At 42.9% G+C, this 27,639-nt stretch overlaps 1 protein-coding gene across 1 annotated transcript in view; it reads right to left on the bottom strand.

Annotated features, from left to right (window-relative positions):
• Window positions 1-5,630: 5,630 nt before the first annotated feature.
• The window catches only part of ASB2 (ankyrin repeat and SOCS box containing 2), a 28,713-nt gene continuing 6,704 nt past the window's right edge, over window positions 5,631-27,639 (bottom strand). Inside the window, exons 4-9 of the mRNA XM_077820415.1 lie at window positions 26,797-26,952; window positions 24,905-25,150; window positions 21,228-21,399; window positions 14,227-14,788; window positions 7,267-7,420; window positions 5,631-5,767 (exon numbers count right to left, since the gene is read on the bottom strand). Coding sequence (XP_077676541.1) covers window positions 5,631-5,767; window positions 7,267-7,420; window positions 14,227-14,788; window positions 21,228-21,399; window positions 24,905-25,150; window positions 26,797-26,952 — 1,427 coding nt within the window. The remainder of the gene's footprint in view (window positions 5,768-7,266; window positions 7,421-14,226; window positions 14,789-21,227; window positions 21,400-24,904; window positions 25,151-26,796; window positions 26,953-27,639) is intronic.

Consider the following 27,639-nt stretch of genomic DNA (forward strand, 5'->3'; position numbering starts at 1 on the left):
TGAGGTCAATAGAGATACACTAGTATAAAAGGGACAGGAGAATCAGGCCATGTGCGTCCGGGGCCTAATCCAGCTCCCACTGGAGACAATGGGAACCTTTCCATAATTTTAGTGGTAGATGGGCCAGGTCCCTTTACTGTTACTGTGGTGCTTTACACTGGTGTAGTGCCATTGACTTTAGTGGAGTTACTCCTGATTCTCACCTGTGTGAGAGGAGAATCAGGTTCAACACCTTTTGAGGGCCTAACTATTGTAAAGAAAACGATCAGCTAAACAAACACTGAGGAATGGATCCTCAGCTCTTCAGCTGGTATAAACGGGCATGACACTTCATGCATTCACACCAGCTGAGGATCTGGTCTTGTATACTGCCTGAAACTTTTATTAAGGGCATGCAGATAATTCTCTGGCCTGTGGGCCCATTTTTTCACAGCCATCCCAATGATAACCCTGAGAGTAGCTTATGCAGAAGTGAAGCCAGAGTGGATTAGTCCTGCAGTCTAAAAGTAACAGCATGAAAGAGGAACCAGGCTTGAGTCCTAACTTCCTTCTCCTTGTAAGTCATTCACACCTGTGCAAAGAAGGCATTATACAACACAATTCTCTGATTTGGTAGCATTTTACCAGCTTTGCATGGTTGTAAATAATAGCATAAGGTCCAGAAGAATCAGGTTCATAAAGTCTTGGGGGCCAGCATGGAAGTGTGGGTATGGCTCCTCTCTCACACTTCAATACCTCCTCCTTGCTTCAGAAAAGACTCCATGAAGAGGCAGTGTCCTTGATCCTGCATCCATTGAAGTGAAATTCAAAATTCCCTCTTAGAAGGAGAAATGGGCCCAAGAGAGGCAAGCTGCAGAGCTACAGACAAGGGGTTCCTGTAGCTCTTTCTCACATCAGTGACCCTTACTCACACTTGTAGTCGGACTGAAACCAATGGGCCAGATGCTGAACAGTCACAACTGTGTGAACCCAGCGTAGCTTCACTGGTGTTATGCCAGGCTGCCAGCAGGCAGGATGACTGGGATCAGCACCTGGCTCTCTGGAACCACTTCAGAAGGTATGGTTCCATCAAAATGGAAACACTCCATGAAACTGGGTCAATGTCATTTCAGAGGAAGGTGGGGAGGGGAAGGGAGAGTTCTGACGTCAAACCACTTCTGTTTTTTTTTTATTTTAAGTGACTTTCCATTTAGAACTTTTTATTTTGTAGGATCATGGCTAACACTATAATACGATAACTCTGGAACATCAGAATTGGAACAAAATGTCAAAATGAAACTTATCACCCTAAAACTATTTTTTTTTAATTTTCCTTTGCAAGTTTGAACAACGCCAAATTTCAAAATCCTTCACGAAACGGAAAGCCCAACCTCTGGATGGTTCTAGTTCCAGGGCTGGGACCTTTCATGGAGTTCTGGTGTATCCTAAGAAGTGAAGCAGCAGTGCTCCAGAACGCGAATGACATCATTATATGTAGCTGAAGTAACTGACGAGGTTTCATAGAATCATAGAATATCAGGGTTGGAAGGGACCTCAGGAGGTCATCAAAGCAGGACGAATCCCCAGCGAAATCAAATGTTTGTGTGAGACATTCTTCTTAAGCCTTCTGGGAAGCTACAACCTCTCCTCCAGCAATACAAGTCTCCTCTTCCTGTGATTACTGTTTATAGATTATAACTTATTACTGCTTTGATTAGTTCAAACTTTCCCCAGATACCTCTTTGTCTAGGTCCTCAGAGCAGCAGGTAACATTTTAGAATGTTAGTTTATTTGCCTTTTGTTTAGAAGCTGAAAAACATAACATTGGAAAGCCACCATTTGCTCAAATGTAATGCAAATGTAAAATATTAAACCCACACTATATTTTATAAATAATGGCAAAAAATAATAAAACAATTGAAAAAGCTTTTATACAAAAAAGTGCACAAGAACATAAAGTGAATTGCACATGTTGCAATAAAAAAGTACAGTAATCTGGCCATTTAATATTCCTGGAACAGCTGAAACAATTCTCATCACTGAAGATGTCTGTCCTGATGTATAAAAATATACCATTTTATTGCATATTGGAACTACTGAATTGGTTCCAAAGCCTTGGCTCCAAAGTATTTTTTCCGTTTCACAGCTGTATTCATTTTTATAAATGAAAGGAGAATTTGTACAGATTCAGGACATCGGGTATGAGAGAGGTAGCCTACCCTGTTTTAGTGCAAATAAATGTAAACCAACTGTGGAAAGACTGGCAGTGAGGGTCAAGCAGAAAGGATAAAGTAATATTGTGATTGCCAGGTCAAATCTTCAATGGAGAGATCTCTCCTCAGTTTATGTGTACAGTACAGGCCTGATTCTGCTCTCACTTGCACTAATTTTACACCAGGGTAGCTCTATTGATTTCAGTGGCGGTATTATCCTGACCGATACAAATATGATAGAGGAATCAGGCCTGTAGGTATCCAGTTAAGGAGTAATACGTCTTTTGCTCAACCCATACCCAGTTTCAGTTTTTCCAGGTTCAACAAAACAGAACAATCCTGCATCCCATGATCATTTTGCATATGTAAAGGTTTCCTCTCCATAGTATTCCACAGCTTTGGATTGCTTATGAAATCCCAGCACTACTGTATGTACACGGTTTGTGATTGCAGATCATTCTACCAAAAAGGTGGCCTCGGATAATCTGATTATACAACAAATAAGTATTTAGGTAAACCATCTCCACCATGCCAGGTTTCAGTATCAATATCTGTTTGCAACTCAGTCTGATTCTAGCCTGTGACACTGGTTTAATTTCAGGGGAGTTGCTCCTGATTTATAGTAGTGGAAGTAAGCAAGAACCAGGCCCTCCAGGCTCAACCCACACAGGTGTGAGCTATGCCAGCTAAACAGGTGATTTTTTATATATCAAAAGCTACTTAGTTCACACAGTACTGTTAGGACTACTTGAGCTGGCCTGTGGAATCCTTTCACATGTGGGTGTGCACTTTACTCGCAGGCATAAGTCTCTTCAATGAAGTAAGTGTTCACCAGCATAAGAAGGGCTGTATGGCCAGGCCATGCATCTGTTCACCTAGGATGTTCATGCTAAATATTCAAAAGCAAGGTTGTGTCTGAGCAGCTCTACGGCTTCCTTTCGGGAAGGCGGTAATGTGCCTGGCCTCACAAGTAGGGCTCCCAGGGTGAGTCTTTTTCTGATTCTTTATTGTATGTTTCTTGGCAAATTATGGTTCACTATTGACAGGGGGAAATGTGGTGAGTTTTAAGTGGTGTCAAAAATTGTTTTCTTAGAATTATGTAAAAATTCTCTGAAGCGCCATGCTGCTGGGATGAGTTACCAGGCAGCAGGGGTGATTTTCAGAGCTCCCTGCAGCAGACTGTTTGCAAACACCAAAGGCTGGATCCTTGCTGGTATAAATGGGTGTTACACCACTGGAGTAACGGGTGCTGTGCCCATTTACACTAACTGCGGAGTGGGCGCCTATTCTGAATTATTTTCTCTCTGAGGTTTCTATATCGAGCTGCTCAGCATCTTGCAGGATCTGGCCCGTCATTGTTTTTGGAGTGGGAAATAGCCTGGTGTTTGGCATCTCTTCTGTCCTTCATCTCCCTTTCAACCCTGACAGCGTGTCTGGAGTGCAGGAGATACCCACCGGAGGAGGGAAAATGGTCAGCATCATTGTTAGACCTGAGAATGAGGGGCCAACACATCAGCGGGAGTAAAGGAAGACAACGGGTGGAGCTGTCTCCATTTTCACTAGCTGCGGAGCTGGCCAGGCACTAATCACTTACTTCAAAGCTCTGCTAGAGGAGCACAGCTCCATCTGAATGGAAAGGGCATTGGGTTCTCAACTGCCACTGCGTTTTGGAAGGGGACAGTCAACACACCCAAGTGCAATTAGCTGCAGTTGTTGCTACTGTTGCGTACATTCCCTTCCGCAAGCGCTGGAAGGTATTTCACCCCAAACGTTGGGCAAAAACAGACATGCATGTGTGCAATACACTTAATAGTTTTGTGTTAAGGTGTACAAGTCTACAAAAAGAAACCTTTGTGCAATGCAGCCCTGTTTGTCAGGAATAACTGTAATTCCCCTGCTTTGCTTAGATTTCTATCTGAATCAGTATCTGGTGGGCAAGTCAACACACAAAATCATACCTAATGTATGTATGGTTGGACGTGCAGATAATCTCTGGTAGGAATCCAAATCAGATTGGAGCCCAAAACTCCTTTTGTGTTTACAATAAGAGGATGAAGAGCCTATGTATTTCTAGGCCAAGTTTTGCAAAGGTAGGGGTCTAATGTAAATCCTTATATAGGTGCCAAATAAGTGATCTGATTTTCAAAGGGGCTGAAATCTAGCAGCTTCCATTGATGTCAGTGGGAGCTTCTGGGTACTCAGCACTTTGAAATTCAGACCATTTAGGGCCAATTTATGATAATGTAATGTTCCTTGAGTAGCATCTTACTGCACAAGTCCCCCACTGACTTCAGTGGAATTACTTGTGGCATAAGTAAATGTTTAATGTAAGTGTATCATAATCTGGCACTATTTTAAATGCATAAATAAGGACATAGGAGCCTAATTTTGAGCACCCATTTTTGAAAATCTTAGTGCCGGTGTTTATAATTTTGAAATAATCTCACTCTTCTACAAGTAACAGTAGCTCAGTGTCTTGGCTTCACTTAAATCTGTCACCTGAACTTCAGGGCCTGATTCTGCTCTCACAGCAATTTTATGGTGGAGAAAATCCATTGATTTCTGTGGTGCTATTTCGGATTTATACCAGTTAAAAGGAGTTCAGAATTGCTTTTGGATCTTCACTGTAGAAATTCACTTACACCAGAACCCTGTCTACTTCTTATACACTTTTAATATACCACAAGCAGTATTTACTGTGAGCTAAATCCTTCAGTCCTTAGATTTTTACTCAAATAAAATGTCCACTGACTTAAACAGGAGTTTAGGATGAGTCAAGTCTTCTCGGTTTGCACCAATATTTACAAAATGTCTTTGCTGGGGGGGGAAAAATCTCAAAAGTTCTGAGTTTTTAACGCTTGGAAATCAAGTGAACTGTTCATAAAGAAAGGCCAAAAGAAACAAAAAATAAATAGGTGAGAGAGACAATGTCAAGGTACCAGAGAATTAGCAACCAGCAAACAGCTCAGTCTAACATGACAGAAAACAAAATAACACTCAGGGAAATGTGATTGTTTCCCCACATATGCAGATTCTTGACAATTACTGACTCCTGAGCATTGAAGAACTCTAACCTCGGAAAGACCCTCAGGTCTTTTTTGAATCCCACAATGTCACTTGGCTTTGGCTCTGCTAGTTTTTCAGTGCTGGCTTTCCTGTCCCCTTCCCTACAGAGCTTTCAGGTGTGTAACATTGCAAAGCACTTGTTTTCTTTTGGGAAAAAAGAATCAAAGGGTAGTCTGTCCTGTTTGTGTCACCCTGTGTCTTTCACCCTCCCTTTCTTCTCTCTCCCTTTCCAGCATTGTAATGCACATAGATTAGCTATGGGGTGATCCTTCCCATCATGCAATCCGTTCAACATGATCATGTGAATACTCTCTTCTCTAATGAATTGGGTTGTTGCACCAGGAAGCTGCTGATCACCAGGTTTGCACGAGGTCACTGTGAATAATCATACTGTAGGTATCGAATCAGTCTGCCCGGCAGAGGCAAAGTGTCAATCAGTTTAATGCGGTTTCTCCCAATCACGTTTCGAACCTTGATCCGGCAAAGGTGAGCGAGAGGCCTGGGGGGCTCTGGAAAAGAGACAGGACCTAAATGTTAGTCGGGCATTTTCAGATCAGTTGAGTTATTAAGCTAGGTCAGTGCCTCACATGCTGAGCCATGACATTTATTAGGGGCTGTGGAGGAAGGACCCCCAGCAGTGGAGTCAGTGCAGTCAAAGGGGATGAACTGTGAGGTGAGCCACTTATGGTGTGTACATCCTCTGCACAGCACTCAGCTCAGCTCCCTGACAGGTCCAGGTGTGCTGCAAGTGGGGGTGGGGCAGATCAGATAGCGGGGGCATGGGGGAGCAGCTGTGGCTGTGGAGTGTCTCTGCTGTCTGGGATGGGGGGTGGGATTCCTTCCCTCTCTTCTCCCTCATCCCAGCTCATCTTCTCAGTGCCTGACACACCTGCTTAAGTATGCTACTGGTGGATGAGCATTTGCACCTTAATACATGCCCCGCACTAACCACAGCCTGCTTCCAGTCTGTCCGACATTGCAGCCCGGCCAAGTTCTAGATTCAGACCTGCCGGGGGAGGACAGCTGGCTCCATGTGCTAACACATCACACTGCCACATGGGGCTGGGAGCTATGCCCCTTGTTCGCAGGCTGGCAGGAACTGAGACACAATGTGAGGAAGAAGAGAGGAAATACTTCAGATAGCTCTGTGGCAACCCCTCTGGCTCAACCAGGAACCATGCTCAGCCCTCCTTGGCCAGAACAATGGTAGGCACAATATGAGGCCTTGAAAGTAGCTGGGGAAATGGTTTAGGGATCCCCAGGATTCTGAAGAGGGCTGAAAGAATCCCCTGGAAAAAAGGAGATTTGTAAGTGTGGAGGGGGAATAGGGTGAACCCTTGTGCCAATGAGCCAGGTCACCAAGTAATCCCCTGCATTACAAAATGCGAGCCATGAGGATCTGCCAGCTCAGCTGTCATTAGAATCATAGAATATCAGGGTTGGAAGGGACCTCAGGAGGTCATCTAGCCCAACCCCCTGTTCAAAGCAGGATCAGTCCCCAACTGAGCTGAACCCTAATGCAAACACTGTTTAGCAAAAAGGTGGAGATGCAAATATAAACCAGATAAAAGCTAGAGGGATTAACACAAAAGAGTCTCTAGAACAGCGAAGTCTCACTGAGATCAGTGGCTGCCCAGGCACTTAGGTGTAGTGCTGAAAGAGGGGACTAGAGTTTAGGACTCCTGAAGTGCATCTCAGAGTCTGCTACTGTCTTGCTGAGCGGCTTTTGGCAAGTTACTTAACTATACTCAGTCTCCCACTATTAAACCCTCCCACTAATAACCTGACAGAATTTAATAAGGATGACACCAAATACAGTTCAGTAGAAATTGCACTAAAGAGCTACCCTACCTTTCCACAAGGGATCCAATGATAGAGCATCCTACCTGTGAAGGAAGGTGGTTTCTGACTGCTGAAGCTTTTTATGACCATCAGGCTGTCCCCCCGCAATGTGACTTCCCTGGTACCGATTCTGGCCTGTGTAATGTAATTCAGCCCAGTGTCATACCTGCTTTCTCTTTAATGACTGCCCAGTCCTCGTAGCTGTCTATGTGCTCCTTTAGCCGGGCACAGAGCTGCACATTGCCCACATAATCCAGGAGAACATCGATAATAGGCCCAGCCCAGCGATTCATCTCCGGAGCAGACACCATATCACAAAACTGAAACAAAAACCATAGCTACTGCAGTAAGTGTGAGATTGATAAGTTCCTCAGGGGAGAGACACTGTCAGGACATCATGTTGGTTATGCCTTCATACCATGGATAAAGACAGTTCTTAATTTTCCCTCTGAAAACTTCTACGAAAAACCCCTTATTGCTGCTGAGGGCAAAATCATCCCCTCTCCCACTGTGCGTGAAAGAAACAAAATCCCAGTGGATTCCTGGCTCTGGAGCATGGAAGAGGTATCAACCACTTATAGGGCACAGTATCCTCTGTCCCCGAAAAAGGGTCCTCAGGGTAGTCAAGGATCCATGAGTGGCTGGGTGCTTGGATGAGAGCCCACAGCTTTCCCTGGATACCAGCAGAGCATCTGCTTTAAAGTCAGAACAACCTTAGGCTCTATCACCCTTAGCATGTTCCCTTTCTTTTCTTTGGGATCCTAGTCTGGGGAAAGTCTGAGGTAGCAGTTGGCAGGGTAGGCAGTGCAGGGGCACAGGACTTCAACGAGGAAGGATGACGCCTCCAGTAGATTCCCTGACATCTTCAGGTTTGTGGGGCAGCTGAACTCCTGGCTAAGGAACAGTCTGGTGGAGATGCTACAAGATAAACCACATGGAGCTTTTGCTTCACTATGTAGGTTATTCTGTGTCAAAAAACAAACTGGGCCTAATATGGGGCCTAAAGCCTGCCATCCCCCTTACTTTCTCCTGAAGCAGGAAAAACTCGTTGTCAATGGAAGCTGGTGGGCGCTCAGCACCTTTGAATATCAGGCCACTCATTTAGGTGTCTAAATACAATCTTAGAAGCCTGACTTTCAGCACCCATTTAAAAAATATGGCCTATCTTTCTACATAAATCCAACCCCATCCTTCTGTTTCTTTTAGAGGGCCATGTCATGACCATCACCAAAGTATCTGTTTTCCAAGTGTCATAAATATAAAGGGAAGGGTAAACCCCTTTTAAAATCCCTTCTGGCCAGAGGAAAAATCCTCTCACCTGTAAAGGGTTAAGAAGCTAAAGGTAACCTCGCTGGCACCTGACCAAAATGACCAACGAGGAGACAAGATACTTTCAAAAGCTGGGAGGAGGGAGAGAAACAAAGGGTTTGGGTCTGTCTGTATGCTGCTTTTGCCAGGGACAGAACAGGAATGGAGTCTTAGAACTTTTAGTAAGTAATCTAGCTAGGTATGTGTTAGATTATGATTTCTTTAAATGGCTGAGAAAAGAACTGTGCTGAATAGAATGACTATCCCTGTCTGTGTGTCTTTTTTGTAACTTAAGGTTTTGCCTAGAGGGATTCTCTATGTTTTGAATCTAATTACCCTGTAAGGTATCTACCATCCTGATTTTACAGAGGTGATTCCTTTACTTCTATTAAAAGTCTTCTTGTAAGAAAACTGAATGCTTTTTCATTGCCCTAAGATCCAAGGGTTTGGGTCTGTGGTCACCTGTGCAAATTGGTGAGGATTTTTACCAAATCTTCCCCAGGAAGTGGGGTGCAAGGGTTGGGAGGATTCTGGGGGGAAAGACATGTCCAAACTACATTTCCCAGTAAACCCAGTTAAAGTTTGGTGGTGGCAGTGGAAATTCCAAGGGCAAAGGGTAAAATTAATTTGTACCTTGGGGAAGTTTTAACCTAAGCTGGTAAAAGTAAGCTTAAGAGGTTTTAATGCAGGTCCCCACATCTGTACCCTAGAGTTCAGAGTGGGGAAGGAACCTTGACAAGTAAATTAGATCTGTGTTGCAAGGTCCCCAGTAGACTTCAGTGGGTCTCCTGCTCTTCCGGTTATAAGAAGTTCTGTTTGGGCTATATGGGCCTGATTTTCCTACTCCTTACCCGTGGTATTGGCATTCACACCTGCCTAAAGGGAGCACAAAGTGAGTGTAAAGTGCTACCACATCCAAACGGCAGCACTTTATATCCACTTTGTCCAGGTTTAAATGATGACGCACAGTGCAAGACAATGCAGAAGCAGATCCTGTGTCTAATGGTATTCTTCTTCTTTTCTCCGGCAGCCACCCTCTCCGCATATACACAGACTACATTCAAACACTCATCAAATAAACTAACAGAAAATGTTCGGGGGGGAACCACAGAGTGCAACCCTAGGAAATGTGAGTGTTACAGAAACAAAATTACACTGGGGCTGGTATAGCTCTGGACTTTTCTACTCCAGTCTTGTCACTCAGGTTCCTTAATTTGGCAGAGAGCAAAGCTACACTGAGTTGATTAAACTCAAACCTAATTTGATGGTGTCCAGTTTGCAAATTAATCCTAGTTCTGCAGTTTCTTGTTGGAGTCTGTTTTTGAAGGTTTTTTGTTCAAGAATTACCACTTTTAAGTCTGTTATTGAGTGTCCAGAGAGACTGAAGTGTTCACCTACTGGTTTTTGAATGTTACAATTCTTGATGTCTGATTTGTGTCCATGTACATTGGTCAAACCGGACAGTCTCTATGCAAAAGAATAAATGAATAATTTGCAAACTGGACACCATCGAAATAGGCCTGAATAAAGACTGGGGGTGGATGGGTCACTACAAAAAGTAATTTTCCCTCCATTGATACTTACACCTTCTTGTCAACTGTTGGAAATGGGCGACGTCCACCACGATTGCATTGGCCTCGTTAGCACTTCAAAAGTAATTTTCCCTCCTTTGGTATTACCCCTTCTCATCAACTGTTGAGAATAGGCCACTTCCATCTTAATTAAATTGGCTCGTTAGCTGACCCCCCCCACTTGGTAAGGCAACTCCCATCTTTTCATGTGCTATAATATATATTCTGCTTACTGTTTTTTTCACTCCATGCATCTGATGAAGTGGGTTGTAGCCCATGAAAGCTTATGCCCAAATAAATTTGTTAGTCTCTAAGGTGCCACAAGGACTCCTCGTTGTTTCTCCCTAATCCAGTCTCCCAAGAGATGAGGCCTTGCCATGTCCAATTATGCATGTCAAGCCAGGCCTACAAAAGGTCCTCTTGTGGCATTACAATAAATTACTCTTCATCTTCATATTTCCAACATTCTAATTCTCAATATGTGAATTGAGAAGAAACCAAATGTTTCCTTTTTACATAGGTAAATGGAAGATTTTATGGAATCATGAACTAATATATTTGTAGACTGATCTCCCTATCCTAATGTTCATAGAAGTCTTAAGTACTGTAGACTGGAACAATAAACTTTAGCAACAATAGTAATAGTATGAAGTGATAAGAAAAGGAGTACTTGTGGCACCTTAGAGACTAACCAATTTATTTGAGCATGAGCTTTCGTGAGCTACAGCTCACTTCAAGTGATGTACTTTTCAGTTCATCTTCCGATATCTAGTTATCTTTTCTGGCTAAAGATTAATAATTCAGATCTATTATCAGCTGTTGGTCTGTAAACAGTTATTGGTGAAAAGTCTGGGATGTCTGTAATTTCAGGTAATCTCATATGATTGAAATAATGAGTCCATGTATTTTATGAGGAGAAGTTTAATGGTGAAGGTCCCAAATGATCTCCTGGACTTTATTTCAAAGTATAAAGGTATTCAAAAATATTAACAAGCTAAACCATATATACCCATCTTCTATTAAGCAATCCCCTAGTGCCAAGAAGCAAATTTTATAACAAAAAGAGGAAAATGCCTCCTATGCTCAGTTTGAATTAGTTCGACAATGATTTCTCTTTTACTTTAGGCACAGATAGGATTTTACATGACTTTAACTAGCTTTGTCATGTCAAGTTTAAACTGAACAATCTTCAGGGCAGAGGCTTAGTTTTGTGGGACACTATGCACAATTTTAGGCACTATAATAATTATAATATTAGTTGAGACCCAGAATGGGAAATGAACTATTTACATGGGTACAGTGTGAGCTGGTTCTGGGTGGCTTGGAAATCATAGATGGGTATAAACGAAAACCTTCTTCTGTCCTTAGAATTCTAACCACTACACTTTATGTTGAGTTTCATCCGTGTCCTCTGTACTTGATGGGCCCTGTTTTGTTATTTTCTTGAAGAAAACCATGACACACAAGTGATGCCTGCCTCAGTACATCCACTGACAGGCACACGCTTAGTTTGGGACCAGTGTATTGCTATTATGGGTGTACCTTTCCTACATTCTTCAGCAAGGTTTTTCACTCTAGATTTGTCTTGAAGAAAAGATCTTTTTCCAGGAGGAGCTGTGGGGTCCTGTAAGTGCCTTTTGACTCCTGGGGATCCCCTACACGCTTTCCTTTACTATTTTCATCCTCAAAGGCCATTGTTCAGTGACCATACTTCTGGGCACAGAGGGCTGGATGGATTCTCTTCTGACCCCCCTATAAGCTGATACTAAACCAGACAGAATGTGCCCTACAGATCAAGGGGAGCCACTTCTCCCTTGTGACTTTGTGGGGGAAGGACTGTCACAGGATATCTTATAGGGATGCATGTTGCATTGCAAATTTGGGTGGGAACATTAGCAGATGGCTGAGTGCAAGATAAGAGGATCCTCCCCAACTTCCTTGCCACATATGCACACATTGTGATGCATGGAAATACTGGGGGAGGGGGTTCCCCAGTTGTTCCTACAACAATAGCAACATCTCTCACACTCTCAAAAACTTCACTATCCCTAAAACCCCATTCTTTCTTCAAATGCAATTTACCATTAAAAATAAAAATAATAAAAAATGAATCTGTGCAGGGGAGAAGAAAAAGGAAAGGGATGAAAATCCCTGATTTCAGAATCATAGAATCATAGAATATCAGGGTTGGAAGGGACCCCTGAAGGTCATCTAGTCCAACCCCCTGCTCGAAGCAGGACCAATTCCCAGTTAAATCATCCCAGCCAGGGCTTTGTCAAGCCTGACCTTAAAAACTTCCAAGGAAGGAGATTCCACCACCTCCCTAGGCAACGCATTCCAGTGTTTCACCACCCTCTTAGTGAAAAAGTTTTTCCTAATATCCAATCTAAACCTCCCCCACTGCAACTTGAGACCATTACTCCTCGTTCTGTCATCTGCTACCATTGAGAACAGTCTAGAGCCATCCTCTCTGGAACCCCCTTTCAGGTAGTTGAAAGAAGCTATCAAATCCCCCCTCATTCTTCTCTTCTGCAGGCTAAACAATCCCAGCTCCCTCAGCCTCTCCTCATAAGTCATGTGTTCTAGACCCCTAATCATTTTTGTTGCCCTTCGCTGGACTCTCTCCAATTTATCCACATCCTTCTTGTAGTGTGGGGCCCAAAACTGGACACAGTACTCCAGATGAGGCCTCACCAATGTCGAATAGAGGGGGACGATCACGTCCCTCGATCTGCTCGCTATGCCCCTACTTATACATCCCAAAATGCCATTGGCCTTCTTGGCAACAAGGGCACACTGCTGACTCATATCCAGCTTCTCGTCCACTGTCACCCCTACGTCCTTTTCCGCAGAACTGCTGCCTAGCCATTCGGTCCCTAGTCTGTAGCGGTGCATTGGATTCTTCCGTCCTAAGTGCAGGACCCTGCACTTATCCTTATTGAACCTCATCAGATTTCTTTTGGCCCAATCCTCCAATTTGTCTAGGTCCTTCTGTATCCTATCCCTCCCCTCCAGCGTATCTACCACTCCTCCCAGTTTAGTATCGTCCGCAAATTTGTTGAGAGTGCAATCCACACCATCCTCCAGATCATTTATGAAGATATTGAACAAAACCCATTTCTGCCCCAAAGAAGCAAGCAAATAAACAACCCCCCAAACTCCAAAATACATAATTGCTAACTGCTTGACACTGCTTGTTCCATATATGGCCAAAAAAGGCTTTCCATTCAGTGCATATCATTTTGATCATTTTACTTATTAAAATATTTACTTATTAAAATATATTAAAATGTATAATCAGACTTCTCAAAGCAGTCTAGGGGAATCTTTCATTAATGATAGTGGAAGATATGGCTATATCAGAAATATGGCTAATTTACACAACTGGGCATCTAAATCCCTTCAGTGGATTTGCAAATATCAGCCTATGTGTCTAACTCCCCTACACGGCTTTGAGAACCTCAACTATAATTTACATATATGTGTTGCAAATATTGTGACTCGCACTTTCTCTAATGCTATACATTCAGTAAACCAGATTACTGCAGTTATGAACATTCACTAGGTTACTCTCCCAGCTAGAAGGGCTAGAAACCAAATTTGATTTTAATCAAAAGGGTAGAGTCAAAACATCCACCCTGCTCCAGAAAAGAGCAGCATGGCCCCTCTTGACATAGGCTGGCCTGAGAACCACTGGCACAGACCACTAAAAGAGCACACTCTTTTGGCACACAGTGGAACATTAGAACAATAGACCACACATCATCCAATGGACCATTGGGGGATGAGCCCAATAGAGCACGCAATGGATGTTCAAAGTTTACCAGTAAATTTTTAATTGAAAAAGTCTAAAATAGAAAATGTTTCAAGGCAGATCTCTTCTGCCCAAATCCCAGACGAAACAGGGAGTGCTACCTAGCAAGGTAATTTAATTCATGATGGCTCAAATACCAAGGCAAAGAGAGTGGTATCAATGCCTACGTAGGAAGGCTGGTTCTGTGGTTAGAGCACTAGCTGATGATCTGGTTTCAATTCCCAGCTCCACCACAGACTTCCTGTGTGACCTTCAGCAAGTCACTTAGCTTCTCTGTGACACAGTTCTCCATCTGTCAAATGGGGAGAAGAGCCCTGCCCCACTTCATAGGGGTGTTGGGAGGATAATTACATTAAAGAGTGTGAGAGGCTCAGAGACTATGTTAATGGTGGCCATATAAATATCATAGATCAAATAGATTCGTTGGACTTACCTGTACTATGTTTGGCTGTTTGTTCACTGGGGTATCATCCAATCTGTCCCTTCTATGATCCAGCACAGGATGTGGGCCATTTCCGTACTGACACTTAAAACAGGAGTCGGCGTCACACCCCATATCCATTAGAAATTTGAGCAGACTGAGGTACTTCATTGAAAACATGATGGTGGCTGGGAAACTAGTGGGATGGCTAGAAATGTACGCATCAATATTTGCCCCGTGGTCTAGAAGCAGCTTCATGGTTTTCAGGCAGCCGTGGCGAATGGAGATTAGCAGGGGGTTGATAAGATCGACGTTGGGGTTGGCGCCAGCTTGCAGCAGCAGCTCCGTGGCGTAGATATTATTGTTAATGACGGCGAAGTAGAGGACGGTGCTGCGCCTGTCCTCGTAGAGCCGGGCTCTCTCATAGGAGAGGGTGGTGTTCACATCATAGCCGGCCTCAATTAGCTCTTCCAAGATGTCGTTGTTGTTGCGCTCTGCCGCAAGATGGAGCGGGCTGATGCCACTGCGCTTGACCCGAGTGCGGCTGGTCACGGGGAGCAGCATTTTGACTATCCTGCAAGTAGGGGATTCAGTGGATAGCTGTTAGCCTTAGACAATCTACAGCAAATAATAGTGAGACACAGGAGTGAGCCAGCTGCTCATGAAAGTGAAGGATTGATAACACAGGCATGAGCCGTGTTATCCCCCACAACTCAGCCAGTGCATTTTCATCCTGACAGGGTGGGGTTAGGAGCAGAGGAACCGCCAGACTGGGTCAGACACAACGTCCATGTGGTCCAAGGGGCCTCTGACAATGGCCAACATCAGATGCTTCAGAGGAAGGAGTAAGAACCCAGCAGATGTAGGATAATCTGCCCCCACATTAGGTCTCACCCTAGTCCTTAAAAATTAGGATTAGTTTTGGCCCTGAAGCATTTCTATGCATTGATTTTTCACAATGCTTCAAACGAGAGGGAGAGAGCAAAGCCAGAAGCTCAGTTCTGAGCTCATCTCGGGAGTATATTCAGGTCCAGGATCGAAGCCAGCGTTACACTTCAGGTACCAAATCCAACTCCCTGCACTGGGCACCACTCTGGAGCCCTTCACTCTGTGGGTATGGGGAGGGGCAACTCCATGGGGCTATCGGAGTCAACCCAAGCTGGTCTGGTTGTGATGAGCCAAAAGGACAATTAGGAATTAAAATAAAACAAAGAACCAAAGCCGTTTTCCAGGCAGATTGCCAAGCATTAGCCCAGAGGAAAAAAAATGTACAGCAAAATTATAAACCTCAGTAAACAGGAATTTCTATTGGAAACAACGGTGCTTCCTTAACAACTCAAATAGAGCTGCCATCATCCTACAGCCTTAACAATAAAAGTGTGATGAGTATTAAACATATAATAACAAATCCATGGTTGCTTTTAGGTCTTCATGGTTGTTACTATGGGCACGCAATTTGCAATGAACATTTTATTCAGTGAGTTTAGCCCTTCTTCCTGCTTATAAATCATCTGAAAACAGACAGGAAGGTGGGATTTTTGGTCACGGCGCTAGGCTGAGGCCTCAAGAAATCTGTGCAAGCCACTTAATCTCAGTGCCTCAGTATTGTCCTCTCTAAAATGAGGATAATTAATACTTTCCTCCCACCTCACAGAGTCTGGGTGCGAGCCTGAGCCCAGATTTCTACACAGCAATGAAACAGCCCCACAGCCTGAGCCCTGAGAGCCCGAGCTGGCTTGCATGGGCCAGTCGCAGGTGTCTAGTTGCTGCGTACACTTACCCTGTGAGTCTAAATTCATTGAAGTCTGTGAGGCATTTGGTTACTAATAGTGATGAGCACCACAGAAGAGAAAATCAATAGCAGACTGGGTTTTTTATTAATGTATTCACGCTTCACACCTGACGTACGTTTTCTGTGAACATTCTTCAACCTATGGGTTGCTGGACGCAGCAAGTATTCCCTTGTGCGTTCACTATTTCTAACTCCTTACCTGAGCTCAATCACAGGACACAGTTTCTCTTCTCTGAACTAGACAACCCAACTGTTATAATTTACTGTTGTCCAACAAAGATTTAGTTCATTTGTGAAACAAATTTTGGAATTAAAGTAATTTCCTCATGGGCCTCAAATGTATCTTCCACAAATAGGTGTATGAATACATGAAAGTTTGTAAAGAGTGAATGAAAAGACATTGAATATGATGCAAAAGTCTCCTTAGAAGGGGGTCTAAAGGTGCAAATAATTTTTCACCCAGCTCTAGCAGTCCCCATGCTGCATTGTAGCTATCTGGAATTTTCCAATGCGGGAGGGGAGCAGAATTTAGATTATCCTGTGCCAAAAGCAAAAGCATAAGCCTGTGCCACTTGAGCTAATGAAAAATCTCTGTTAAGTGATAGCAGCATGTGGTCTTTGACACACAGATAAGCAGTGTTGATTCCAGTTCATAGAAGGCACTGCTACATGTACCCGAGAAGCTAGCTAGTTCTTCAGAATGTCTCTGAAAAGTGTGCAAGCTTGTTCGGAGATATGGACAACTAACACACTATATCAGATGGCACTAAAATTTAGTTCATTTAATCTTTTCTCTCTTATTTGAACTAGGATAGTTAGGGATGTAAACACTGATTTGGATAAAAACAAGTAATAATAAATAATGGTCATACTGTGGGCAGGATAATTAATAATACTTAGCACTAGAGAAGTTCCTGAGCTAAAGCCGTACGTCAGAACACCCCAGCTTTTGCGTGGTTCAGAATCTGAACCTGCTTCAAATTTCCTATCTGGCCCCCTTCTCTAACAAATCAAGCCAAAATTCCTGATCAAAACACATCTAGCTCTAAACAGATCTAAAACACTGGTCAAAACTTTTTATTTGAGAAACAAATTTTTTTAATTGAAAAAATGCTTTTTTCTGTCAAAATGGTCATCTTCATGGGAAATGTCTGTTTGTGATGACAAAAAAAAAAGATAGTGAGGGTCTGCTGAAAACTCCCAAAATGAAAATTTTTAGCAACACAACCAGAGAAAAATCAGCAAATCAATTGAAAGTTTTCAGTAAAACTGAATTTTTTTTTGCCTGACTGGCCAAAATTTTTCTGGTCTCAACAACCAAATGCCAACATTAAAAAAACAAACAAACAAAAAACAAAAAAAAACCCCACCACTTTTGGGTCTGGGGCTTTTGACAAAAACCTGAAAAATTTCAGTATAACCATGTATAGTGAAATTTTTTGCTGGGAAATAAAGATTTCCTGACTAGCTCTGCTAAATACCCCCAGAATTTGTGTGTGTGTTGAGAAAATCTAGATCTGAATCTTGTTGCCTGGGTCCATCCCTGCGCAGCAATTATACAGCAGGTGGTGAATAAGTACTAATTAATAACTAACCCATTCCTTCACTCAGCTCTTGAGCCTCCTAAGCCATCATAACTAACAAATAAACAACAAACATTTAAACCCCCTTAGGGTCCATTTAAACCCATTTAGGGCCCAACCCTGCAAGACATTGGGTGCCTTCTACAAGGTACTGGCCATCTTTAGCTTGACTGCAATGGCAGCTGCTCAGCATATCCCATGATCAGAATATTTACAGGATAAATCCAACTTAATAGTAATTATTATAACTTTTAAAGCATCTGATGATGCCATGTGCTTAGCTGCTCCTGAATGGTGCTAAGCTTCCTCTACTCGGACTAAAATGAGAGTTGGAGACATGCAGAACCTTATATGCCTATTTACATGTTGGACTATGATGTCTCCCATGGCAAGTTTATAGCTACACCATTATTTATATACCTGAAGAAGTTTTGTCTTTAAGGAAAAGATCCAAAGCCTACAGAGGAAATTTCCACCCAGAGCCTTTCTCAAAGCAGAGACTGACCTCATGTAACAAAGATGCTCACCAGAATCCAGGCGATTTGGGTGCTGCTTAGATGGCTATCATCCATCACCAACAAATGCTTCATAATAGCCATAAAAGCAAAAAAAGCACATGCAGCACTGCGATTACACCATGCCAAGTGCCAGCATTAGTCATCCCGTGATTTACTGGGTCTTGTTAAGATTTAAGGGTTGCTTTTGTTCTCTTGCTCAAGAAGTGAATGTGCTCAGCCCAGCTCTCTGTATCTGATTGAGAGGGGCCTGAAGAATCCTGAACTCCGAGGGTATTTGAAATCCGTACTTGGCTCTGGATCTGAATTTTGCAAATGTCCCCTCTCTTGCTAAAGTGACAAACCCAAAGCCCAGATCCAAAGCCCCCTGCATGTATTTTAGGATTGGGGATGGGGAACACTAAAATCGGTATCAGGAACCTAATTTTGCAGCTGGAGCGCATCTCTCTTTCTGACCCCAAGGGCTCTGTTCAGCATGACCGTGCCTCCAAGGCTGCAGACTGTACTTCCTATTCAAAGGTGGGGGGTTCTTCCCAGTGAGAGACATCCAAGCAAAGCCAATTACTGCTTTACATGGCCACCCAAGGCCACCTCCTTCACAGGGCCACCCAAGTGCCATACTCACCCTGGAAGTGATGCTGGATTCCCCATGGTCCCTACCACCTGACCCTTTCTGCCACCTGAGACCAGGGATGCCTGAACTAGGGACACAGGGAGTGCAGCAGCGCCCCCGGCTTGAAATGGTTTTCATCATATACAGGGTTTTCAGTTTTGTTCAATGGCTTCCAGCACCCCACTATACAAATTGTTCCAATGCCACTGCTGGCTGCATTGCCTCCCAGCTGCTGTAGATAATAGGATACCAATAAAAATGCACCTAGTGATTGACTGCCATCTTTAAAAAATCAAAATAAATCACAAACAAATTCTGCCCTTCTCCACCACCACTCCTGAGCACTGGGAAGAAAGGGGTTAAGTGACCTCTTGCTATGATCATGACACCGATGATACACAATTATGAATTCCATGCCAACAAAATTCATTTTACATTAATATTGACAAGGCATCATTTAAAATAAACAAACACCAAGCAATAAGAGTTGAATGTTGAGCCTTGGGACCACATTCTTGGCTTTTTGACGTTATGAAGCCTCCGTGTTCTGGCAGCAAGTCTGAATGTGGAATTCCTGGAGAATTACATATTAAATCCGCAGGAATATAAAGAGAGGTCACCATGAAGGGTGTTATTATACTGAATACCAAAGGAATTAAGAACGACTGGCCACTTGGGGTAAAGCTTTGTCATCTGGATAAATATTTGATTTTGGCCGCTAAAGAAAGGATACTTTTGTTTCACTTCAGTTCACAGCAGTTATAAACCAAAAAATGTGTTCAACCTTTTAAGTGTGAAGGAACTAAGACTTCTGACTTAATTCTGAACTCATTTGCACTGATGGGAATCAGCAATGGCTGGTGAGAGATTTGGATCAGGCCCCTTATTTTGAAAGTGGGGTTGGACTCAAGTTGGAGAGCTTTGGAACTGAAGTTAAACTTGTCCAGGTTTTGGGGGTGTTCAAAGTGAGAGGTCTTGTTCAGGTTTAGTATAGGCATTCAGATTCAGAGCCACTTTTCCAGAGTTTAGGAAAGGAGGACTGGAACGGGTTTTTGCTCTGACCCTTTTCTAGTTTAAAATACATTTGTTTTTAAGAAAATCTCTTTTTAACTTAAACCCCAGAGAGAATTCTGAGTCATGCCAGCAAAAGGCTATAATAGCTACTCCTACTCACATGATAGCAATATATACATCAGTTACATAAATTCACTCCGGGATGCCTCCTAGCACATACAGCCTCCACAACGGTACAGTTACAGAAAATAATAATCCTTATATACATCACAGTAATATGGAGAAGTTTAGTTAATGTCTGCAAAGTGCACGGAGATCTTTGGATAAAAGGCATGGTGTTGTCAAAAAGGTTTGGTTCTTCATGCACTATGAAATGGGAAAAATCCATACACACATTTTGCAGCTGTATTTAGTTTCTGATTCTACTATTTATTTGGGGATTTTCTGGAAAAATTAATAGATCCATAGAATTTAAGGCCAGAGGGAATGATTAGGATCACCTAGTCTGATCTCCTGCATAACTGCATAGATTTCACCAAGTGGTTTCTACAACAAGAGCATATTTTTTAGAATGATATCCAACCTTGATTTAAACACTTCAAGTGCATTGGTTTTTGGCATTATTTGACTAGCTCTAGTCATTACATGGTTTAATGTGCACATCAGCAAGAATAAACCATGCTAAAATATTGTTGGGCCACACACATCCATCACATCCTATGGTAAGTTGTTCCAATAGTTAATTACTCTCATTATTAAAAATGTGTTTTGTCAAGCTTCAGCTTTCAACCACTGGAACTTGTTATGCCTTTGTCTGCTAAATTAAAGAGCCATCTATCAGAAGTCTTTTCCCCACTTACAGAAGGTGATCAAATCAATTCTTAACCTTCTCTTGTTTAAACAAAACAGATTGATCTTATTTAGACTGTTACTCTAATTTATAGCATATTCTGCAGACCTCAGATCATTCTTGTAGCTCTTTTCTGAACTCTTTCCAACTTCTGAACATCCGTTTTGAAGTGCGGACACCAGAACTGGACACAGTATTCCAGCTGTGGTCTCTCTAATGCCATAGAGATTCATTTATCCACTCCTCGCCTGTCAGCCTCTGAGTTATTGTTCTCTAAAAATGGTGATAAAATCTGAACACACTGAAGAGTTGGGCAGCATGTTCTGCTTCTGAAGGCCCACCACTAATAAGTAATATCTCAGCTGAGGTAGCAGGATCCATCCCTGGTGTGGAAGGGAAGGCCCTATGACTGGCTTATACCATCCCAGCAAACACACCCTTGAGTTTAGTATTTGAAACCCAAACTCTGTGAATATAGGGCCAGATTCCTAGGTGGTATAAATAAGTGTTGTTCTATTGACTTTAATGGAGATATACTGACATAAATATGTGAGTATCTGGGCCATTAATTTAATAAAATATCTGAATTCCTTTCTACAGGGTGAAATGATACAATAAAGTGATTAAAAACACACCAAAAACTTACTCATAGTTGCCTTTTTTGGATGCTATATGAAGAGGTAATAACCCATCCTTATTGGCTTTGTTAGCATCGGCACCTTGGGACAAGAGAAACTCCACCACCTTTTCATGTCCATTTTTACAGGCTTCATAAAGAGCAGAGGCACTATCGCTGGCTTGGGTGTTGATATCAGCTCCTAAGAGCACAAAAAACATTGAAGAGCTAAATGGCTAGAATCAGATGTAACATATTTTGGATCAACAGCCCAAGTCTCCATGACTTACCTAAGGTTTCAACTACAAAACTGTCAGTAAGGTCAAGTGATTGCTCATATTTTCCTAGCACTATTTGCTAGGGTGGGGTGAGAATGTGGGCAAGGCAATAAAAGAACAGCTTATGTCTTCTTCACTGTGTTTCTGCTATGAGGTAAATGTTTTCCCCAGTGCTGAGGGACTGAGTGTAACAGGGTATTCCCTGGGGCCAGCCACTCCACCAAGGACAAACCATTGCATATAAGTGGTAATACACTACATAGGAAGAGAGATTAAACAGCAGTACCCACAGGATAATACCCACAAAGGGTGTCTACAGTTAGATTCTGGTCACGAGCCCAGCCCCACCCTCCCCAGCTTCTTTACCATGGTTAAATATGGTTGAGGAGAAATCATGTTATAACATGGCCTTTTCTTGCCTGCATGGACAGAGAAAGTCCCATGTTATATAACCCTGTGTTGAAGAACCATGTTTTAATCCTTGTGCATATATCCAGGCTAAAAGATGATTCTGTAACATGGTAGGGATTTTGCATTTTATTTTATTTTTTGTATTGACTAGCACTAGTCATTACATGGTTTAATATGCACACCAGCAAGAATAAACCCTGATAAAATATTGTTGGGCCACAACCACGTTGAAATGTAGCTATTTTTGTGGCACAGTTTTAGGACCTGAAAACCTGTGTCAATTTCCAAACTGGGGCTTTGATTGTAATACACAGTGCCACTCTGCCTTCAGGCTGCCTGATCTATGGGTATCTTAAAAGAGAATTACAATTCATTGTTTTTCTGCTTCCCAAACTCTGATAAGAAACAAACAAAAAAAAAGTACAGCCAATCAGTCTTTTGTTTGGCCGTGAAAACTCCCCGCCAAAGAGAACATTTCCCCCCTAGCTGAAACATCTGTGTTTTGTTTGGCAATTTAAAGATACTGTAGCTCGAAACACCAGGAGAATTTCAATGACAAAACACAAAACAGAGCTACTTTCTTAATGAGAAATAAATGAAATCTTTCTTTTTTATTTATGGCAAACATTGCTTATTGTAAAAATACAATTATATTATTACTGAGATTCTCAGCGGGTCTTTTATGGCTGGGAAATATTGGGCACTTTTATTGGACTTTCCTCAAAACTGAACTTTAAGGGAATACTAACATGTAATTGAGTTGAACCACAAATTATATTCAAATCAGTGTTTTAAATCACGATGGAATAACTGGTTAGTTTTCAATGTCGCATAAAGCTGACTTGTGAAAAAAGTGAACTGGAAAGCCAGCAATATCTTTTGTTCTCTATCAGCCATAACTGCAATCTGTATTTTTATAGCCACATATCTTTCTTTAGAGATTTTTCTTATCTTCATTGCAGTTTAGTTCTTATTTCATCAATATATTTCTATATGCTGGGTCTGATTCTCCTTTACTCTAAGGAGGCTGCACTGCTCTGGCAGTGTAAAGGAGACAGATTAAATTATATTGAGTATAATTATATTTGCATCCACTTTTAAGGTCCTTTTACATGACTAGAGTGGTGTAAGTGGCCTTAGTGTAAATGAGAATCAGGCCCACTATATCTATCTATACAAACACACTGACACATCACATATTGGCTGATTCCCAGCTGGTGTAAATCAGTGTAGCTCCATTAACTTAAATGCTGCCTCACCAATTTATACCAGCTGAGAATCTTTATTATTTGATAAACTACATAAAATTCGTTGTTTGCACTGGACATTAACGACAGGCTTAAGCATGGTCTCCTTGTATTTGCTGGCCTGTTCACAGCTGAAAGGGGCCGATGTATCATTTCTTTGTAAGGGATGGTGAAGCCAAAGGGTTGGTTTTACATGCATCATGAAGTGCCAGGAATCTGCTCTGGTGCATGTGTAAGAGAGATTTTAAGGTTATGAACCCACCTGAGAAGAAGTGAGCACAAAGACTCATGGGACTACAGAAGAGAGCTGGATTCTAAAAGGCCTTTCTGGGGGGGAAGTAATATGAGATGTGACTTCTTGACTCATTATGAGAATCAAAATATTCTTATTCTTCCTCCAACTGACTAAGAAATATATTCTTCCTGGGCCATATCTTGCTTGTCTTACTCACAACAATAGACATGGTAACTTCAAAGGGACTAACTCCTCACATGAGTAATGAGAGCAGGATTTGGCCTTACCTAGGGACTTTAAAATCCTCCCCCCTCCCTAACACTAATAAATGTATTTAGTGCTTTTCAACTGCAAAGTGATTTGCAAACACCTCCTCATTAATCCTCCTGGCACCCCTATGAGGTGGGAATGGTCAGTATGGTATCGCCTTCTGTAAAATGGGGATAATGAGGTGACCAGCCCCAGCGCAGGTGTACAAGTGTGGAAGGTACCAGAAGTCTTCTCCCCTCTGTGCCCCTTGCTAAAGGGTCGGACAAAAATCACATAGATTTCAAAGACTGATCCTTGCCTTCTGGAGCACAAGCCACTTGAAAAGGGATAGGGAAGGAAGGAACCAAGCTAAGGTCCCTCCTACCACCTCGTCAGCCAACAGAGCTGGCTGTCCGAGAAAGGGAGTGTACGCTGCACCCTCCTACAGATGAACAATGCTGCACTTTCTCTGCGTGATGTGGAGCTCTAGGAGGCTTTGTGCCCCTCATTGCTCCCACTGGAGACCTGTGGCTCCAAAACTCCTACTCAGGGCTATGGCTGAAAGCTACAATAGAGCCTCAGTGAACTACCCTATGCCACAAGAGGGAGTCCCTTGACCATGGGAAAAAATATCTTCCCTGTGACCTTCTGAGAGACAAGGTGGATGAGGTAATATCTATTTATTTCACTTCAGAAGTTGGTCCAATAAAAGATATTCCCTCACTGACATTGTCTCTGTAATATCCTGACATAGGTACAACAGCATTGCATACTGTGAACCTTCAACATTATGGAAAACAGGACAAAGTGATATAATATTTGAGGAGAACTAGCTTTGCTCAAGTCATATCTTACCGAATGTTCATGAGCAGACCGTGCTTGGCTAACATTTAACTCTGACCTTATTCTTATCTTTCCCTGTCTGTGACCTATTCTTCTGTCCCTGGATTTTTATGATACACATGTACAGTGAGAGTCACAAAAATTTTTGTGTTATCATTCCCGCACAAAGTAAGGGCACCAAATTGCTTCTAAACCGAGTGTCCATTGATACTGAAGAAGCACAACCATTGTGCACCTGTATTCTAACCAGCAGCACCCCCTTCTCACCCATGTGGACTGTTCTTGCTAGAAGCTTCCATGGGAGCAACAGGTGTTCACCACCTCTGAAAACTAGGTCTCATCTCCAGTTGGCTACTGAAAAACTGAGCCAACCAAAATTAGTGGATACTTTTGAATATTTAGGCCATAATATATAAAGCAAATGAACAGCACCACTGTACTCACCACACTTGGCAAGGTATCTCAAAGCATCTAACTGCCCACCCTCGGCAGCTACAAATAAAGAGGTGATCCCATAGGTGTTCTTGCTTTCAATCTTGGCTCCCCCTTTGATCAGGATATCAATTATTTCTATGTCATTCCGGGAGACAGCCTCATGGAGAGCAGTCCATCCCCGATTGCATCGGTGGTTTGCATCAGCATTGTACTGCACCAGCATCCTTACAGCTTCGACGTTTTTGCGTTCACAGGCTGTTTCAACAAAAAGCAGGTCATTTAGGCCAAACTTTTCAAGAGGCCACTAACTCTGGGTGCCACAGTTCTGGGTGCCCCATTACAACATGCTGGAACCTGAGGTACCTAGAATCACAGGCACAGGTGCCGGCTTCTTCTTTGCCCCGGGAATACTCAACCCCTGCTCTGTCCCTGATCCCACTCCCACGCCACCCCTTCCCTCAAGCCCCCATCCCCACCCTGCCTCTTCCTGCCCCTGCTCCACCCCTGCCCTGCTTCTTCCCACTCAGTTCCACCCCCAACTTTCCTTTTGTAAAAAGCTTTAATCAAGCGTGTCCCATTCCCGCTCTTCCCCCTCCCTCCCAGCACCTCCTGCATGCTGTGGAACAGCTGATCCATGGTGGGTAGAGGCACTGGGAGGGAGGGGGAGGAGTTGATCGGTGGGGCTGCTGGCAGCCAGGAGGTGCTGGGGGGGAGGAGGAGCTGGCTGGGGGGAGGGGGAGAGGTCTTGGGGTAAGACTGAGTCTTGCTGAGAAGATATGACTGTCTCTTTAAGGCACCAGGAGCCTTGTAATGAAGGGTGGGGCAATGCTCCTTTCTCTCCCAATCAAGCCTCCAACCAGTCAAAATAAAACCCTTGGAGAAGGGCATCACATAAGGCATCACATAAGGAAAGATTGTTCTGCTAGTAAGCCTTCAACCCTTACTCACAGAAGGAGCAGGAGTGACCTGGGTTCTCCTTGTGAGGCCTTGGAAGAGAAGTGAGAAATGCCTCCAGCCAGGAGGAGCACTGGGAAGAAATCTGTTGGTTATCAAAGTTTGAGTTTAAGATCATTTTGACTTTGAAAGACTTTGGCAGCCATGCCCAGTGGAGCTGGTGATAAGAAAGTTAAAGGGACCCACCAAGAAATAGGTAATATGCTGCCTGGGTAATACACTGCCACCTGTGGGCAAGCAGATTTTGTGCTGAGACTAGTAAATTTTCGTAACAGTTTTCTAAGGCTGGGTGTGCTTCCATATGCTATGTTTTGTCCCATCTTTTATATTTACTGAAAAGTGAAACAGTCCCTTAAATCTGGTAGCCTATTTTGGGCCAGATTTTCAAAATCCAGTGTCAAGCTGGGTCTCCATAAATCCAGGCACTCAAAGAGAGTGGCCACTTTGTAAAATCTGGGCCTATACGTTTAAGACTAGGCTAGTCAGAGCACTAGAGTGAGTACCATGGGCACTAGACAGAGCACTACAAAATGTACCATGGGGAACCATCCGTTCACAAGGAGATGGACCTGATGACCTAAGAGAACTTCTCCTTCTCCAAACTCTGATTCCATGGATTTTGTGTGGCTTTGCTGAATAAAGTGTGCTCAACACAAAGCAACAATGTAGCGTACCCAGGATACCTTATAGCATTTTTTCATATTAGCATACATCTGTTCTAGTAAATACTGTACATTTCTGCCTGTGCCCACACTATAAGTGAACGACTGACGTGTTCTCAATTATTTTTGTTCTGATATCTAATAGGTGCTTTGAATTTTGAATTTAAAAAGACACATACATACTCATATAGAAACAACATGGGCTTGATCTTCGGAGATGCTGAACACCTGCCACTTCAGTTGAAATCTAGGGGGCTCAGCACCTCTGAAAATCAGGCCATTTACCTTTATAGAGTGGAGTCTCCCTGGACTTGTTTGTAATATCAGGTTCAGCCCCGGCTTGCAGCAAAGAAAGTAGGCAGTCCAGGTTTCCCCTGCTTGTTGCTATGTACAGCGCTGTCTCTTCCTGAAGCGTACGCTGATCAATGGTTCCAGGGTATGCTAATGAGATGTCATTGTTCCATAGTTAGTAAGGCATATAGCATATGTTGTCTAACTGAAACTGAGAACTCTGTTGCTAAACATTTTGGGGCAGGGATGATCTAAGTATACTTGGTCCTGTCTCAGTGTGGGGAGGATGGACTAGGGGACTTGAGGCCCTTCCAGCTCTACATTCCTATGATGATTTCAAACATGAAACACCAAATGCTAAGAAATTACCCAAGAGATGGCTTTGCCATGCCATCCAGACCAGATTCCACTATTCTCTGCAACACCACCCAAAACTCTCTGATAAGAAAGATTCTTAAAAAGAGGAAAATAAAATCACGACATTACATATCACTCCATATATTAATGCTGCAGTAAATATGGCATTAGAAATCAATGCTGCGCTAAAAAATGCATGAATGAGTTTGCTGACACATTAAAGTGCTTTCTTCTATACAGCTGGCCTGGATTTAGACAGTCATAACAATACATGCTGGCTAACACTCAGCCTTAGAGGTGATGCATTTTCTGGTTATCAGTAAGAGGCACCTTATCTCACTGATGGAGAAATTAACCAGCATGTTAGCAACGGATCTGAAGTAGAACACAACAGCCAAGCCCCTCGAAGTGCAGATCAAGTACAGATGAGGATTCAAAGTTGAGGACTCGGGGCTGGGCCTGCCTGTATCATGGGATAAA

This window comes from Eretmochelys imbricata, chromosome 6, assembly GCF_965152235.1.
Source record: "Eretmochelys imbricata isolate rEreImb1 chromosome 6, rEreImb1.hap1, whole genome shotgun sequence".
NCBI lineage: Eukaryota > Metazoa > Chordata > Testudines > Cheloniidae > Eretmochelys > Eretmochelys imbricata.